This window comes from Equus caballus, chromosome 16, assembly GCF_041296265.1.
Source record: "Equus caballus isolate H_3958 breed thoroughbred chromosome 16, TB-T2T, whole genome shotgun sequence".
In the NCBI taxonomy this organism is placed as follows: Eukaryota; Metazoa; Chordata; class Mammalia; order Perissodactyla; family Equidae; genus Equus; species Equus caballus.
In genome coordinates this window covers 29,879,470-29,898,831 of record NC_091699.1, presented here as the reverse complement: position 1 = coordinate 29,898,831, position 19,362 = coordinate 29,879,470, and the positions used below count along the sequence as shown (strand labels likewise).

Genomic DNA, 19,362 nt, shown 5'->3' with positions numbered 1-19,362 from the left:
GTTAAAACTTTTTAAAAAAACCATACAGTGGTTGTAAGCCATATTATCTGCTTAAGGTCTGAGCTATTTCAGGGGAATTTAACATATGCCCGCAAAATTAATAGCTCCATTTGAAAACAGAAACCCTGTAAGTTTATTAAAATGCTCAAAGTCCTTTAATAGTCCCCATTCACCCTATAAAGTGCTAAAATTAAAATTTTCACCTTCTTAAACCTTTGTTATGTCAAAAGACGAGAGATACCGTTAATTTTCTATAGAAAACTCAGAAATGGTCATATTTACTTCACGCCCCGTTCTCTAATGCAAAGTTTCCCGGTTAATAAATCTCAAACACTTGTTCCAAAATAAAAGTTTAAGAAAAATTCTCTGATTTCAACATTAGAAGTTGAAATTTTCGTAAAGAAATCTTGCATTTTGTTAAATGAGCTGATAATCTTTTCAAGGCAGCAACCAAAACAAAACATTTAACACAGATTCCGTCAACCCCACGATTTCTGAAGGACACAGGAGCATAGAATATCCAAAAGGCTATTTTATTGGATATTCTAATAAGGTACATTCAACACACACATATACAATGGGACTCTAAATTTTAGTAGCAATGATGAACAAAAAAATATTGACTTCACAATGACTTTTGCTTATCATTCACATGATTTAGGGAATCCTTATTTGATTTTTTTGACACTTCTATGTATCAAAGAACCCCTCCAGTTTAGTAACAGCTTTGCTAAGCTATGTCTAGGAGTGACAATTAATTTTAGTGGAAATTCATTCCCAGGCCACTTTGATAGTCATTTGAACAGTTTTGCGTTATTTTACATGCAATTTTATAGCTCTGTAACGTTCATTTAATCTTTGTTCAATGATGCTGAACCCCAGATGCCATAAGACATTATAGAAAAGCAGTTACTGCACATATGGAGTAACTACTTTTTCTGAACATTAATTTCTTTTTCCTTAACAGGCTGAAATGGTATTTAGAAAAGGGAAAAGCCACCACTCTGTATTGAAGGTTTTTTATGACAGACTTCCAGAGAGGGGCTCCCTATTACTGCTGTGGTCCTCGCCATAAAGTTCTTATTTACGAGCATCATCTTCTCAAGGCTTAGTGAGAATGGCTTTCTCCAGCTTTCCTGAGGTTGCTGGGATTATACACTCGAACCAGGTCACCTGAGAGGGCTTGGGAGGTGGGAGGTTTTCCTCATTTGTTATATGCGGGGGGTTGGTTATAATCAGGGGTTCTCCAAGTGAGGTCTGAGGACCATCGCATTAGAATCACTGGACACTTGCTAAAAAAGGCAGCTATCTGGGCCTTCCACACCTGCTGGATTACAATCTCTAGGGCTGGGTAGAGAAATCTGCATGTTAAGTAGCACCCCAGTGATTCCTCTGCATGCTCAGGGGTGTGAGAAGCGCTGGTAGATGATCTCAAAGGTCCTTTCCATTCTAAAATTCTAAGAGTCTGTGAGTTTTAACAATGGAGTTGTGTCAGCAAGGTGAAAATATCTCTACAACACAAGAGAGTGACTTTTGGCCTCAATGGGTTAACCTAAATAGGAAGTGTTCCCAGATTTTGATGCCTATGTAAAAACAGAAAACAAAAGCAGAACAGTATCATCAGATGTGTAAGGAATCTGCTGGGGCTTTTTTCCTCATGGGAGAAGCAGAGAACTCACTCTAACTGCTGTCCCGGAGCACAGGTTCAAAGTGTTTGTCACTGCACCTCCATTTCTATCTTGTTCCTCTTCACCTCTGACTCCTCTCAGCTGCTGAGGCAATTATCCTGGCTTTCACAATCCTGAGTCACCAAACTCTTAAGTAATTTTGAATCGGTCTGCATATATTCTTTTACGAAATAAACTACCCACAGGCAGTCCTCTACTTTCATTCGTAATGAGTGAAATCTTACAGAAACATGTGAAAGGTGAATCATAGACTTACATTTTTAAAGGGGAGTTCCATATTTGGAAAGCTAAAAAAAAAATAAACCCTAATTTTACTTCTCCTTTTGAGCACAATATTTGATGAAACATTTCGGGTATTTCATATGTTAGTTTATTTCATTCTTTTTCTTCATAACCACTTATAGGCTCATCGAGAGCCTAAGATTTGAGATTTTTAAAGCACATCCAGAGAGTTCTATCTTTGACATATTTTTATTAGGTGTAGGAGAGCTAAACTTCCACTGGTAGTACCTCATCAAATTTTCATAAAACCTTAAGAGCAAAATGCAGTCGAATCTTAAAATAATTAGACAAACATAGCTGCATCAATCATGCTGCTGAGCCAGCACTGTTGGCTGGAAGGCAGCGCCACCATGTGATCGCTCCACATGTTGTCAGTTTTGTGTAAGTACAAGAGTTGGGATCCTGTCAGAGCTGAGCACCTCATAGCAAAGGCCCAGCTCCTGTAATAAGGTTATTTTCAAACGCTGAACTGTAACACCGCTTCAGTCACTGAGAATGAGAGGGGGAGAATGAGACCTGTTTATAACGAGGGCATCTCACTGTGTATAGCGCTATCAATGGCCAGACTGGATCAGCTATTTAGTGCTTGATCCTGGAGTCAGGCTGACAGACTTTGAGTGTTCTCGGGTTCCGGAAGCCTGGCCTGGGATGTAGCTTACCGACTCCAATATCCAGCTCTGTTGCTTGCCAGCCCCAAGTCCTTTCACAAGGGGCAGGTTTGGTCAAGGCTCTGGTCTGTCGGCAGATTGTACATTGTATCTAGTGGACCTAATTATACCTGGAGTTTCTTTCAACTATGAAGTCCTTTGTGCGTATGATATAGACGTGAGCTAAATTCAAGCAGAGAGTTGAGAAGGTGAGAGTCAAGTTAAACCCACTTGAAGGTTGCTGGAGTTGTGTTTTTCTTCTAAGTTTTTTTCTCCGTCAACTGCACCATGAATTTAATAGCCACATTATATTAAATGTACATGTTCACTGTAAACTACACCCCCATTTCCAAAAGGTGGAAAAGTGGGGGAGGGGGAGTTTTAAAATGGAGTAAGTTAGCTCCTCAGAAAGTGCTTAACAAAGAAAATTGAAATCTAGACAAGTTACTTTCAATGGATATTATTCGTCCTTATTTAAGGGATGTGACTTTCCCAATGTGATCAAGCACCTGAGGTTTGACAACCCAGGGAATAATGGGAGGAGAAGCAGCATCCTGGTTTCCATCAGAGTCCCTGGCTCTGCATCACAGACCCCAGGAATGACAAAGACAAGAAGGTGAGCTCTTGGGCTTCTGTATGGCTCTGTGTGTGGAGTACAGGCTCCGTCTGCAAGGACTTAGCTGAAAAAACCCAGATTCTACTTTAAGTTCCCACTTTCCCCAGCTTGGCCGGGATGGGTACGCTGGCCTACCACAAAAGTCACATGCTCCACAAAACATTTCCTTGTATCTCGAGAGTATTAGCTTCTTTAATCCAAGGAGGTAATGAGAGGTTTTTAAACTGATTAAATCAGCTTAGTTCATACAACGTCTCTCATGAACTAAATATTCAATTAAAACAATTTCCAAAGCAAAATCTGACAAAATCCTCTCTTAAAGTAACTTAGATGATAGGTTCTTAACCTAGGCAAATTAAATCCTTCGCACGGTTGGTATTTTCCACAGGGTCAGAAAGAGTTGCACAAGTTCTCTGGGACAAAAATCTACTTTGTGTGTTAAGCCATGTTTCGTGATCATAAGCAATAGAAACTAGAAAACATTAATGTGAGCCTAACATTCCTATTTATTTTATTTATTTCTTTTTACTTCAAAGGCTACATACATGCAAAAGTTGAACATGTCATCACAATGCTTTAAATAAAGTCCAAAAATAAAAATACTTCAAAATCCATTTACTTATGGAAATATATATGACAATTATAATGAAGATAAGTCAATTAGATCCTTTTTTCTAATCTATCAGAAAAATACTTATATTATAAAAAAGAATTTTAATTCATGTCCAGAATAATTTTTTAAAATCCTCGATGAATAATTTAAAAACAAGTTGGATGTTAGTACAATGTTTAGAGAAATAAGTTCCAGGCTTTTGAAAAACGGATCTGAAATCCTTATACCTCATTTTGAAATCACTGGAGAAACTCAAGTTTAGAAACAAAGCATTTTTTCAAAACTATGATCATTGTTCTAGTGGTTGATGTGGTTAGTAAGGCAAGGGAAGGGCACAACTTTATAAATAGATATTGTTGAAAGTCCTTTAAAACGTCTGTATGGGAATTTTATTTACAAACACATGTTGGAGGCTTGAAGTAGCCCCACCTTTCTCTGCTGGTCAGTACTGCAAGAGGAGTTACAAATCCTGAGTCCAGTGAAGTTCTGAGTGCCTGGCCCTTCTGTGAAATGTAGAAGCATGCACTAGCTCCTCTGACTCCAGAAACAGCCAGCAGGCGGAAGCATGTTCAAACGGCCCTGCCCTTTTTCAGGTAAAAGCAGGAGGCCTGGCAGAGTGAAGAGAGGGCACAACTGAAGAGAGTGCAATCGGCACATTTTGAGTGAGTCTCAGTGTTCCAGAGGGTGGCCATTTCCTTCTACTAAAACTATTTCTTTATATAACACAATATATCAACAATTCCAAAAGTTAATAGGAACAGAATGCACTCAAAGTTCGACTCCTTGAATGTTCACATTCATCCTGGAAATCAGATTTAACTTCCTGCTCCTAAATGAGAAAGGGAGGGGGAAGCTGCCCAGGCGGGAGGACTATTGATTATTGGAAACCGTACAATGTGAGCAGGAAAAGGGGATCATTTAACAAAACGTGTTCGAATTGATTTGGAAAGCCTTAAGCGGCTGGTACACACACTCAAAATTTGGAAGCAGCTTAAATCCATCAATTAAAATATCACCTCCTCTTTAAATCAGAAATATAAGGCTTCCTCTCGGGAGAAATTCTTTGCTACCACTCTACGTCTTCCTTTGAAATGGCCAAATTGAAATTCTAGTTAGAAATATTTCCACAGAGAGTCCGAAGACCTACAGTTCGATTTATATCCTGACAGTCAACTGTGATTATAGTTTTCATGTCAGGCAACCCAACTATTATTTTCCTTTCATCGCTAAAAGTCTTAAAAAGGAAAAATAAAAGATGTGTGTGCTGTCAGTGCAAAATCACATTGAGTATGGTTTTTCTTTTCCCTGGGACAGGAAAAAACAATGCCCAGTGCATAGTATGTAGGAATGTGTCACAACAAATAATCAAAAGACAGGTTTCACCAAGCTAGTATTCCTCCGAGTACAGTGTGCTTTTCAAAAGCAGTATTGTCATGATTATGCATATTCTCATTAACTAGGTACAGCAGAGCTACTTAAAGGGAAACCGATTTCTTGTGCCTCAATGAAAGGGGAGTGTAGAAAACAATAATTAGACTGAATAAGGAATTTAAAAGGGCAAAAAAAAAAATCAGAGTGAAAAGAACAGAGAATTTAGAAAGCTGAAAAAAAAAAAAAGCAAATAATGTGAAGGGAGAAACCCACACAATTTCCCCCACCCCACCTGCCACTTTGAGTCCTAATTGCCCAATCTGCAAGGACAGAAACCCACTCTAAATTGACCAGCATCGGGCTTCGGCAAGTCTTCTCTTCACTCTCCCTCCTGTTAAGACCGTTTCCAAAATCAATCAGCAAAGGACAAAGAATTCTTTACAGAGTGCAATTAGTGTTTTCCACGTCCACCTTCAAAAGCATGATGCTCTTCATGGGCTAAAGGACAGAAAAAAACAAAAAGGAAAAAAAGGAAAGAAAACTTTAAGCAAAGGATGGGGCAACCCTTCTCTAAGGCATCTCATTCACTTTCCCCAAATGTTGGCAAGAACTCAAATACCTTTTTGTGCCAGTAACTGTTAGCTAAGGCGTGCATTTCCTGAGAAACGTAATAATGAAAATTAAAACAAGGAATAAACAAGCAGTGGGCATGCTGCCTGAATCTTCTCGCTGTGCTGGAGAGGATGAGTAATCCCGACAAGCTGATGGAGAGGACATGGGGGGCTGCAAGCAGATGCTGGAGGGGACTACGTGCCCTGCAGAAGGCATGGGGACCTGATAGTACCCAGGACAGGGCTGTTCACAGCCTAGCTTTAAAAATAAAATCAAACAAAAATAAAACAACATAAAGAACACAAGGGTGGCAGCAAGTCTGTTATGTCCCCCGCCACCTCTGAACACCCTCTGTGGGAAATGACGTTTCATTTAATTGATGGGTCTTTTATTTTTCCCAATCATGGTTTTTTTTTTCATCCCTCCTGTCTGGCTTGCAAATGACTAATTATAATTAGGAATTCTAGAATAAAAGATGATGCTATCAAAAATATTTTCCGAAGACTTGAAATTTTATCAAGCGGAAGTGGGAGACGGGAGACCTAGGAAACACATAACGTTTCGTCCAAGGCAGAGGCCAAGTTTGAAAATCCATTTTCTGACTTGGTTGACCATCATCATAAAGCAAGGGCAGCTCCTCTTCTCTCAAGGGGAAAAGTTGCTGTGGTTTGGGAATGATAAAGTCAAGGGTGACTCAGGACCCTCTGGGCTTTGTCCCTCCACACCCTAACCCCACAGGCAGAGAAGGATGCCGTTGAAAGGCATCAGTGAGCTGGCCCATTTCACCTGTTAAGCCCCTCCCAATTCTGTTTTTTTTAAAGACTGGCACCTGAGCTAACATCTGTTGCCAATCCATTTTTTTTCCTTCTCCCCAAAGCCCCCCAGTACATAGTTGTATATTCTTTTTTTTTTAAAGATTTTATTTTTTTCCTTTTTCTCCCCAAAGCCCCCCGGTACATAGTTGTGTATTCTCCGTTGTGGGTCCTTCCAGTTGCGGCATGTGGGACGCTGCCTCAGTGTGGCTTGATGAGCAGTGCCATGTCCGCACCCAGGATTCGAACCAACGAAACACTGGGCCGCCTGGAGCAGAGCACTCGAACTTAACCACTCGGCCACGGGGCCAGCCCCAATAGTTGTATATTCTATTTGTAGGTCCTTCTGGCTCTGCTATGTGGGACACCGTCTCAGCATGGCTTGATGAGCAGGGCCATGTCTGTGCCCAGGATCTCAACCAGTGAAACCCTGGGCCCCGAAGCGGAGCGTGTGAACTTAACCACGTGGCCACAGGGCAGGTGCCTGAATTCTCTGTTTTTCATATGGACTAAATTCTTCAGTCTAATATGGAGTAGGGGGTAGGGAACAGGACCATTTTTCCTTCAGGATCATCCTGGATGTCACCTGAGCCTGCCCTTCCCTAGCATAAACAGTGAGAGAAACGCACTTTACCGCTCCCACGGTAACCTCACATTGGCCAAATTCCCAAGAGTGCCTTGTAATCCAAACTGATTTAATTGAACATTTATTCATGTAGAACTTCACAAATATTTTACTTTGTATGTTTTGTTTTTTCTTATTAGGAAAGATTTTTAGGGCAGACACCGAAGAAAACATGGTCTGCTCTGCAATAAAATATACAGTGCTACTGGGTCAAGTGGAGGAGCCACAGACCTCTCAGCGATGTTGGGCTCCAAATTATAAATCAAGAGATATGGACTGTTGGAAGGTTTTTATTACTTCCAAGTGCGAGGGACAGTCTGAGGCGGTCATGGTTGAGACACTGAAGTACTGCCATGTTGATGGGTTGTAGAGATAATAGAACAGAACATTCAGAATTGGGAGAGTTCTGGGAACAGAGGAAGTTCTGTCAGCCTTAGGCTGCCTTGGGAGACAGGGAATACAGAAACGCTTGAAGCCAGGAGTCAGCAAACTTCTTCTGGAAAGGGGCAGAAAGCAAATACTTCAAGCTTTGCGGGCCATGGATCTCTGTCCCAACTATTAACTCTGCCACTGTAATACCAACGCAGCCATAGAGGATAGTACACAAATGGGCTTTGCCAGGCGCCAGTACTCTTTATATACATATGGACAGTGAAATTTGAATTTCATACAGGTTTCAAGTGTTAAAAAAGAGTAGTTCTTCTTTCGATTTTTTCCAACCATTTAAAAATGTAAAAACCTCCTTAGCTGCAGCTCATCCAAAAGCAGGTGGGGGAAGGGGCCGATGTGGCTTGAGGTTCTAAACAATTCTCTGCTCTAAACAATTCTCACATCGGAAAAGACGTTCGTCATTCAGCTGCTCTGAAGAACCTAAGAGAATTTGCGGGGAGGGGGGTCTCTGTACATTGTGAGTTTCTCAGTCAAATAACCAATCTGAATGCAAATCATATCTAACGATCAACAGCCCGTTCCTCACCCACCCTGCTGGAGGCCTTCACGAATACGCCAGGGCTTTCTACGTGGAAAATCCGCCCTGTCACCTAGCTCCTGTACACTTGTGAATACTTACAGCAGGATCCTATTAACAAGATGGCGTAAAAGCGTGGACTTGGCCATTTCTAACTCAGCTCACCCTACGACTGTTCTTCATCATTTTGGGAATAAGATTTCTGCCCAAACCTCATTTTTCCAAATCAATTCTGCAGCACGTGGTGTATGACCCTACTGAGTAAAGGACTGCCTGCTTTCTATAAAATAAAGAGAATTGCTTGTTTTTTCCAACTTAGTTTTTTTGAATCATCTTTGAGTTTTTAAATGTTAATTTACGCCATTATGTGGATTTCTGCTGAGACCTGCAGCCAGTTCTGCATTACTCACAAACTTCAGAGTGGCCTCTATCTTTCTGGTGTCTATTCAGCTTGATTCAACCAGCCAGGCTGCAAAGCTCCCCCTTCGTTAGGCTTTTTTCTTGCCCCAGCCATCACGATAGCTAAGCAGTGACTTCTCCTTGTTCAGTCTTACTTGATTATGGCCGCTGCCCTAAAAACCAGCCTAACCACTCTGTGGCCTATTTATCTCATGAAACACTCGTATCATGTTGAACCTGATGCTAACCAACGTGTTCCCTGGAAATTTAATCAAAGAATTTTAGAGTGGAAGGGACCTTGGAGATCACTTAAGACCAACCTCCTCGATATTTACATGAGACAGAGAAAGGATGAGAAGCTGTGACTTGCTCAAGGTCATGCTGTTGAAGTGGGACAAAGGTCCAGAGTGCCTGATTTAATGATTCCAAATTGCTTTTCTCCTCTTTTGAGTCAAATGGGCAGCTGGTTCAAAGGTGGAAAGAATGTTTTAGCCCTGTTCATAAATGGCAACGAAACACACTTCCTTCCAGAAGCAGAGTTTCTGCTGGGGTTAGTCTTGTGGAGTGGAACAAGGAAAAGCCCCTCAGTGACCTTTCAATTAATATCTGGGTTGAAAATACAATTAATGTTCCCTAAGGAATGAAAATTGCATCTACAAATGTGCAATTTCCACACTGCACAGCCAATCAGCGACTTCTGCTGCGCCATCTTTCCATCTCTTTTATTGAAACTTTCATTTAAAATTCAACGCCCAGCCTTTCCTGGATATGCGCAGCCCCTGATCAGCCCCGCTGCTTAAACTCTCAATCATTCCGCCTGTGATTACATGATTCCTTCGAGGGAGGCCTTGCTGTTGACATCCTCTATCATACTAAGACAATCATGAAATAAAATCTGATTTTTTTCCTCCTTTTTGGCAAAGGGTTGGGAAAAGCAAAAGAATCCTGAAGTGTATTTCAGCAATTCTAAGATGCGTTCCCCCGACCCGCCCAACCCACATTTGAAGATCCCTAGAATCAATATGTGTCATAGTTTGATGGGAAGCCTTTTATTTTTCTTTTTTAGTAATACTAAAATAATACTTATCATCAAGGGCATCTTAGATTCAGTGAAATACAGTAGTTAAAAGAATTGGGTTATTGACTCTCAGCACAGTGTGCAAAATAGGAAATGTATCATATACGTGTAGGGCTGTCAATCCTTTCCTCTAACTCATTGTTAAAAGTGTAACCTGCTGTTTGATCTACCAAACATTGGTTTAATAGCACTAAGCTGTTTTCATTATGAAAAAGATGACTTTTTCAAAAGAGCACACAAAAGCAATGAACATGAATCATGATGGAAACAATGGTCCACACACCTATTCATACTGTTAACATTTTACCACTAGGCGTGAATGCTCCTCCGCTTCTGTGTCACGGTTGCCCGTAATGAGGAAGTACTAGCATTCCAGTAGCACATTCAATCACGCCTGTGCTCAGGAGTTCCTCCACAAATACAGATGTTACACATTATAAATTCCTATTTATGAAGGGATGATTGAATATCTACCTGCCAGCTCACATAATAACATTTTTGTTATTGTTGCTTCCAATAGAAGGCAATTTCTTCTAAGAATGACAAATGTAAGATCAGGTTTAAATTTTTGAAATAACAAATACAATATGCATCTCCTTTTCTGATCCACACGTTTAGGCGAAAATAAAATCTCACTTTAATTTCTGAGACTAAATTGGTTTTTTTTTAAACACTTGACTGTATCTTATTGAATTATTTTCTGGACTATAGAATTTCAAGTGATTCTGCCTTTACCTCATTTGAAACACAGTTTCTATCTTTAAAAGTATAAGAGAATAAGCTAGAAAGTAATAAGTGGAAATGAAGCACTTACGTTTATAAAATACTGCTTTAAAAGATATGTGGGGCAGAAGTTCATAGATCTTTTCTAAAACGGTCGCTTCACCCACTAAAGAGGCATTTACATTCCAGACTTGGACGACATCTTCTCGGTCTCGAACACTGACACTGACTCCTATGACTTCGTCATCTGAGGGGAAGGCAGGGAAAAAAGAAATAAGTGACAATTTCAAGTCTGCCTGCGTTGTTTTTTAAGCACTTATCAGTTTATCTGTAAGTTATGGATAAGAAGATAAAAAGGTAGCACGAGAGAACCTGTAATAAATACTGTTTCTAAGGGGAATTGTTGGACAAAAGCAAGTTAGTGGGCAAAAGCTGCAGCAGTCACATTGCATTTATCCAGGGACTTAGATAAACATAGTGTTCCAGCCAAACGATTTTCCAGATAAGTAATTTACCCTTTTTAACATGTTACCAAAGCTTTTTGACTATTTCTTACTGTTTTGTTGTGACTTTTTCTAAAGTGAGTTGCATAATACTTTGCCCTCGAAAGCCAAGTGAACTCACATGAACTTTTCCTCGATGCTTGACTGTCTTTGTTAAGAACAGCGAGTATTTCTCCTGACCTCCTGCCAAGCGTTCAGGGATCTTGGGGTGGTTAGTGCTATTTGCCCCACATTAACCGGCCCCAGACAGTGTGTTCTGAGTTGTTCCTTCTGCTTCTTGTGGTTTGCTTGTCTGCTCCTTCCCTGTTAATTCTTCCTGCTCTCTAGTGCTTCCCTCTAGCCATCCTGCTGCTGGTTTTGGGTTTTTTAACTCTGGGCTAGAGAATGAATGACCATCTGTTAGCACTGTGTATACAGCAAGAGTAAATATCTCTTGAGAGTGGCTCTGCTATTACAGTTTTCAGTGAATGGTCATGAAAGCATTTAACTACATCGATTAATGGAGGTCTTTTTCTCTTTTTAAACTAAATTCTGGATGTGGGGCTGCCTTGTAGACATTTGAGAACGTTGGCTGGATAAGTAAGGTTTTGTTGTACTGTTATATACTCCCTTGCAGCCACTTTGTGTACAGTAATTTATAGCAAAATGATAGGGGTAAAGACTTTTGACTCCTGGTTTACATGTTTAGGACCTATTAATGAGACAGGCTCAGCTCTCTGCACTCGCTTATTCAGCATCAATAAGTCAAATGAGAAAGGTAAACATTATTGAAATTAGAAAATTTTGCTTTCGTTAACATGCTTTGCCTAATTTGTCTAATTTTCTGTAAATCTAAATATTTATGCCATTAGTTTTTCCAATTTTTTTCTGAAGGTTAAAACATTCTAGTATTCAGATACAATTTAAATAAGGACATGTTCAATTTACTTAAGGAGTTCATCTTTAGTAAAATAATTCTTCGCTCATCCTTCCTTCCATGCCCTCCCTCCCTCCCTTCTTTTCTTTTTAAATGAATTTGATCCTGGCTAACTGTGTATGAATTGACACTAAATGATTCCATTACATAAGTGTTTGAAAGCAGGAAAAATCAGCCTATGGTGTTGGAAGTTGGGTTGGTGGCTACCTTTGTGGGACGAGAGGACAAGGAAGGATTCTGTGGGGTCAGTGATATTCTGCTCCTTGATCTGGAGGCTTGTTACAGGGATCTGCTTACTTCGTGACTATTTATCAGTCTATACACATCATGGTTTGTGTACTTTTCTGTATATATGTCACATTTAAACAAAAATTTCCAAAGAAATAAATAGTACCTCATCTCGGCCATCCATAGGAACTTATTATTCCATCAAGAAATGTCTTTTATGTACAGGTTTCTTATTTTTTCAATTTACACCTTTAAAATATACTTACTAGAGCTTAATGTTAAATTTTATGTGAACATAAAATCAAGTTAAGAGGGAAGGTTTATCGTTCACCACTTTCAAGAATGACCAGGAAGTCACCAGATCAGCCTTTTGGGGAAAAATCGGCCTTCTGCAGTCTTTTGGTTTTGCCCATTTCCACACTGTTGGTCAGAGGGTGCTATAATTGATGGCTGCTAAACATGCTGAACTGTCAGTATTTCAGTTTGGCTTGGCTTCTGGGAACTGGGTGTAGCTCCCAGCCCCGCACTTTCGGAAACGGCATGGTAAAAAGGCTGCAGCTCTCATACAAAGGCAGATCTATCAGCAAGCGTGTAATCTTCATAAGCAGAATCAACAGCAAAACCCTGATTATTTTAGGGTACTGGCAGCATAAGACATTAGAGCTTGGAGGAGCCTCTGTTTAAAGATGGGGGAGTGAGGCCCAGAGAGATTAGTTGACTTGCTTCAAGTGGCAGAGCTGGGTTAATGGAAGAGTTAATGATTAATAGTTAATGGTCCTCTTATTTCCCAAGTCAACCACAGAACAATAGGTCTTCTTTACTCAATCCTGGCTATTTATTATTACTTAGACTATTTTCTCTGGTTCTGGAAACAGGAATAATTCATACAGAAACCTCCTCTCCCAGAGATTTATGTGTTTATAATTATGCCTAGGACGCATTTTTGGCTGCATATCGTGAGGTTGCTTAACTACTCCTTATGAAAACAGAAGGAATCTGTAGTTTTAAGACAATTTCATCTTAACCCAGGTTTTGCCTTAAGTGAATAAAAAGTGGTGTAAGAGGTAAGCAAAACAAAAGTAGAATTTTTGAAATGGCTAGTGAGATGAATCTGAAACTTGCTATGGCACTGGCTTGGCCTATGCGGGCTCCCAAAGAGAGCACCAGCTAAGAAATCTAAGGGCAAATTAATCAATGCCAACTAGTTAAGAAAAAAAAAAACTTAACTAAAAGCTGAACAAGAAGAAATGTTACTCTAAATGTTAACCGCAGGAGCATTCAGAAGGAACTACTCAAGAAGAAAAAAAAACTTTAAACAAGCAATTCGATTCTCTTCTTTGAGTGGTTTCATGATAAAAACAATGCAAAATAAAAATGTACTCACGGAGGCTCTCAGAAATCCACTCAGGGTTTGAAAATGGTCTCCAAAGTGTAGTCCTGAAGACCTTATATTTTAGTCTCAATTATGGGGTCACAGGTAATAATGCTGAGCGCATCCCTGCCTACCCTTTATACTTTCTTTGAGGGGGGACCAAGAAAGGGCAGGGGGAAGGGAGTGGTAGGGACAGAAAAGACTGTGCCTACCCAACCAGTAGACACCAAAGGCACTTTCCCCTTCTGGAAGAACTGAAATAGGAAACCTACCACGTATTGTGGGAAGAGCCCAACTGATACCAAATTTCCTTTTCTTTCTGCCTATTTATTTTGGACAGCTGGTTATGGCAACTATTAAGATGAGCTACAGGGGAAAACATATATGCATATACACATATGTACATAAATATAATATACACATGATATACACGTGTACATGCACATATAACAGAAAGAGGGCACAATCACATGAGAAAAACCTAGTAACTTCACAGTTATAAAATAACTTCAAAACATGTCAAAAGTCAAACACACAAAAACAAACTTCTGCAAATCACAAGCATGAGCCACACACACGTGAGCAGCGGCACCGACCGGAGCAGTGGGCTTCTTTACCTGCAGCTGCACAGTCTGTGAACTGCTCCCCGATAGTCGCTAACAACAACTCTTTCCAAACTGTGGACTGGCGTGGGAAAAGAACAAAAAACAAAAAAACAAACCAAACAAAAAAAAAAAGACACATATGTATTTTTAGACAGTTATCCTCAGGAGCTAAACAAGTCACATTCTCTTTAACTTCACATGCACTTTCCGTGCCCATATTTGGAGCCCGCCCACATCTCCAAATCACAGGCGTAAACACTCACAATAGTGTCACATATTGTATCGTTTTACAAATAACTTTACTCAGATAGATACAAGTGATCCAAAGTCACAGACTCCGTGTCCAAAAAACTTGGTGTCCAAAGTTACAAAGCTAATTTCTAGTGAAACTCCTGATGAAGTTCAGAAGAATGAGGGAAAAATGCATTCAAATGACATAACCTTCTGGTTTCTTTACCACTCACTGCCTGAAAATGTATCAACTGCTTATATTTGAATGCTATTAGTCAAATCCTTCTCTTCAAAACCCTTTCCTCTGTTTTTCTTGCAGTTTATAAGGTACTTCAAGGGTTATACAAGTAAAGAACACTTAAGGAAATTTCGTTTCTTGACTACTAAAGACTTGCAAATTTCCATTCACTTGAGACAGACTGTTTATGATAAGAGACAGAACTTTACGGGTAGACGTATGCAGTTCCCTGGAAGAATTAGTACACACTTTCGTCTACTTCCTACCAGTGAGAAAAACTGGAGACCCTTCTACTTAGGACTACTAATGCCATCCAATGAATAGCCAGCACCAACTCACAGGTTACTGGAGGCCTAAAAGTTCTAGATATTCTCCATCAAAACGTTTTTGGTCCCGTTTATCTTCCTTGCCACAGTTCACAGGCTCTGAACTCTCCCAGAACTGGGTTTGAATTCTGACAGGCTGCTTAGTATCTGTGACCTGGGCAGGTTATCAACCTCTCTGAGCATCAGTTTCCTTAGGTGCAGAGGGAATAATAACAAGGCCGACCTCCCAGGGTTGTTGTGACCATGACATTAGTCAACAAATGCGTTCAAAGGGCTTAGCACTGTGATTGCAACAAAAGGACTCAACATTTAAGATCCATTCCATAAATAGCTGCGTGTTTGCTATATGCCAGGTGCTCAGTACACATTAACTATAATAAGAGTGTTTATTACCATGTTCTAAGGAGTTGAAAGCAGCCTAGCTGAATTTTTAACTAAGACGATAGCAGTTAACCATGATGACCTCTCACTCTCAAGGAGGATTTTCTTTTCTCTTTCCTAGACCTTCCCTTCTGGTCTACTTGTCTGCCATGTAGAGAGCATCCTTTCCACTTTCTCTCTCTCCCATGTGCAGTCTCTTACACGTTAGGGACAAAGCTGAGGGTGGAGAGAGGAAGTTAGGGGAAGGGAAAGTTCCCTGTCTTGTTTTGAATTCAGACAAGGCTGGCCACCAGACTCCCACTTGGTGACGACAGAGTGGGCTGAACTACTTGGGACGAGGACATTTGTACAGACATGAAGGCACTATTGTTTGTGACTGAATGTGGCCAAGTGGGCTAACAAGGAGAGAAAGGACAAATGTGCCTTTCAGCCACTTTTCATCGAATGCTGACATCACGATTGTTTCTACTAGAATTCAAAGTCTAGTGTGAGTAAATAAAAGACATGAAAAGGAAAGCTTGTTCTTCTTGAGATGAAAAACAACTTACCCCCTCTCCCTCTCTTATATTCTCTGCCTTCCCTCCTGTTTAGAGGGGCAGGAGGAGCTTCCTAGCCCTGCCTGGTTTGTTATTTGCTCCCCCGACATTTTTTATCATATATGCCGAAGAATCGGCAAATCCTGGAGCTACACACCTTGGTGATAGTTTCCATCTTTAACAAATAAATCTGGTCCTATCTTCAGGTTTGTGCTTACAGTGAAATGGCTCCAGCTTAAACCTACGAGTCCCTGGAGACTTTTCAATTCTTTGAGCTTATCCACATGAAAGAAACCAGGAAAAGGTGGCAGTGGGTAGCATTTGCCCTTTCATCCATTTTCAAAGAAGCTTTTTGGTTTCCCGGGGCTTAAGAATAAATCTGAATGTTCATTCTCAGTCAGTACGATGAATTAGACCCCAATCTTGGGAAATCTAGGTTTCTGAGGCTTGCAAAGCGGTGTCCCAGCAGACCATCCCACCAACCAGGTTCTCCTCAGCCCCAGAAGGAGGCCGGGCACAGCCTCCCATGAAACTGAAAAGAATGGTGAGATGCAAGGCCTCCCGAGCATCCCCATTCCCCAAGCCATGGGCATTTTCAGAACTGCTTCTGCCCCCCGGGGAAGAGGGACGGGCCTCGGATGGGAAGGATCCTGCTTCTCACCATGTAAACCTATTCCTACAGGTTAGTTATGGCTGGTGAGGAAAAGACTGCCATAAGCAGCTTTTCTGGAAAGTTTCCAGGCATGGAGGTCTTCAGACTATATGATACAGTCATACTCTTAACCATTTCTATAGAGAAACACAATAATACATTTTCAAGGTGACAGTGTAAGGCAGAAAATCACCAAGGTCAGAACGAAATCTCTCACCTCCGTCCTATTCTGAGACTACAAGGCAGACTGTCTAAAAAGCACAAGATGCTCATCATATGCACTCAACAACAATCCCAAGCTTAGCCAGTCCTTGAAAGGGATCAGAACAAACCTACCGTGCTGTCCTTGGGAACTTTCATCTTCCATACGCCACCCTTTGCATTACTCTCCTCTTCCCTGGATCAAAGACCAACATTTAAAGTTATACCCAACAATTAAGTAGTTCTATAGACATTTAGTTTAATAATAAATGACATTAAAAACAAAAAACAACGGCACATTCGTCAATAAATTCTCCCCCAGTCCTCTTATTGTAAAGAGAAGCAGATGAAAGAAAAAGGAAGAGGGTGGAGATGGGGAGGGAAGGAAGTAGGATTCAGTGGCCACAAGGGCAGGGAAGGTGACGGGACACCAGGTTCTCATCCTCAAGGAGGTGGGGATTAGATTTCCTAGACTTTCTGGGGATGGACAAATTAATACAAGTGCTTCACCTGTGTGAAGGCCTTTCCATTTCGCAGGCCTAAGAGGAGACTTGGCCCCTGTAGTAGGCATCGCTGTATTCCCCTGTTTAGTATCTGCTCCCTTTTCTGGTAAGAGCACCCCGATTTCCCTTTAAGGAGCTACTTGTCCCCTACTTTTATGTCAGACCCATTTCGATAGGGTAGATTCCACATCCTAGCTTCAGAGACGGGTTTATGACCCAGGGCTGCCTACAGCACACTGCCTCTTCCTAGTCTTTGTGATTGGCCAGGGAAGGAAAGGCGACCCATGGTGGGCCAATGAGAGGCAGCCCTGGCATTTTATTGGGGCTGGTGAATGCTGTCATTGGTAACCTTGTAGGGTGTAAGACTGGGGCTTACGAAAGCCATTTTGCCACCACAAATGGGAGAGCCTGCCTGAACGTTAAACCAACACAGAGGAAAGCAAAGACAATCTGACGGAGAGCGTCAGATTCCTACTAACATTTGAGCACCCAGATCTGCCAGAAATCAGCCCTACCAGTGGACGTCTCAGTTGCAGGGGCAAAAAAACTCCATTTTCTCCCTCAGCTTAGGTTTCTGTCATATGCTATCAAGTGAGCCAAGATATATTTCTATTTTAGTAAGGAGTAAATAACTTAGAAGAGTTGGGGGACATGATATAAGGATTTATTACTAACTGGGACTCCAGCCTAAGTAAACTGGCTTACTGCCCCCACCCTCATCACTACACTAAGCTATTACAGGACGCCTTCCCCTAGGCCCTGGGCATGATCAGTAACACAGACTTTCTATGTGGTCCATGAGACAGATATGTCTGAGGTGATGTGATCTTTGTTCAACCATACAATAGACGTGGAGACCACATCTGTTCCCCTCATCTCCCCACCAGCCAATAAGCTTTTTCCCTCCACTGTCCGAGTCATTGTTGAACGAATGAAAGAACCAAAATGAGGCAACACCCCATACAGAGACCTGCATCATACCTCAGTGCGCTAATAATGACTACTTATGTTGAGACTGCAATGGGGTGCTCAGTGGGGGAACACTGAGGCACTGACTCAGCATCCTAGAGCCCAAGGTGAAGTGGGTAGTGGGCAGGGGCTTATTTCATAATTAAGTAATAGCTAAAATTACTCTCCAACATCACTGGGAGAAAATTACTTTGGCATTCCAATTTGGCATGAAGTAAATATTTTAAGGGGTTCTCAGCCATATCCTTCCAACCTTTACCTCAAATTACATGTTAGACACTTACCAAAGCGGTCGCCTCTCTCCTCTCATTAAATGATAACTACATCTCAAAGGCAGGCTAGTCACAGGAGGAATATTATTGTACACACTCCAGAATATCTTTAAAAGAAAAACACTTTGTTTAATACACCCAGTATTGATTTACTATGCCACTACATTATAAAATTAATGCATTAAAGAAAAAAATCAGATTCTCATTAAGTCCGATCTATTATAAATAGATTTTTCTCAGTATTCTTCCTAATTTTCTGCTAGAAAATGTAACATAACATTAAAGAATGTTCCTTGCTGAAGTCGGGCCAAGTTCTACACTTCAGGAAGCTATGGTTGTTAAGCAAACATTCCTATGCAAAGTATCTCCACATAAAACTGGGAAAGGATCTTGCTAATGATTTTTCTGACAGGTAGATGGCATCTAAGAAAGCCTGCAGTGCAGGATATATGTACTGAACCATATTTCCTTATTACACAGACTCTGTCTCCTGTCTAAGCCTAGAAGGAGTCTGTTACCCTTCGGATTGGGGGACGGGGTATAGAGGAGGAGGAAAAGAGGAATCACCTTAGATGTTCTATCCTCCTTCCTTTCCCCTCCTAGATGGAACAGCGAACAGCTCAGTGGCTGAAGTAACAAGTTGCCCAAGATTCATGGTGCTACAGACTGCATGCTTGTGTCCTCCCCAAATTCATATATTGAAACCCTAACCCCCAACGGGATGGTATTGGGAGGAAGGGCCTTTGGGAGGTAGATAGGTCATAAAGATGGAGCCCCGTGATGGGATTAGTGTCCCTATGGGAAGAGGAAGAGAGCAGCCCTCTCTCTGTTCATCATGTGAGGATACAATGAGAAGGTGGCTGTGTGTCTGCAAGCCAGGAAGAGGGCCTTCACCAGAAGCCAAGCAGGTTGGCACCCTGATCTTTGACTTCCAGACTTTAGAACTGTAAGAAATCAACGTCTGTTGTTTAAGCCATTCAGTCTATGGTATTCTGT

General features: G+C 41.1%; 1 protein-coding gene across 7 annotated transcripts in view; it reads right to left on the bottom strand.

Moving 5' to 3' along the window:
* Window positions 1–3,719: 3,719 nt before the first annotated feature.
* The window catches only part of EIF4E3 (eukaryotic translation initiation factor 4E family member 3), a 63,151-nt gene continuing 47,508 nt past the window's right edge, over window positions 3,720–19,362 (bottom strand). For all 7 annotated transcript variants that reach the window (XM_070238631.1, XM_070238633.1, XM_070238632.1 and 4 more), the window contains 5 exons: window positions 18,379–18,473; window positions 16,758–16,818; window positions 14,070–14,136; window positions 10,525–10,680; window positions 3,720–5,715 (listed from right to left, as the gene is read on the bottom strand). In XM_070238631.1, the coding sequence (XP_070094732.1) occupies window positions 5,669–5,715; window positions 10,525–10,680; window positions 14,070–14,136; window positions 16,758–16,818; window positions 18,379–18,404 (357 nt within the window). In that variant the 5' untranslated portion in view covers window positions 18,405–18,473 and the 3' untranslated portion in view covers window positions 3,720–5,668. The remainder of the gene's footprint in view (window positions 5,716–10,524; window positions 10,681–14,069; window positions 14,137–16,757; window positions 16,819–18,378; window positions 18,474–19,362) is intronic.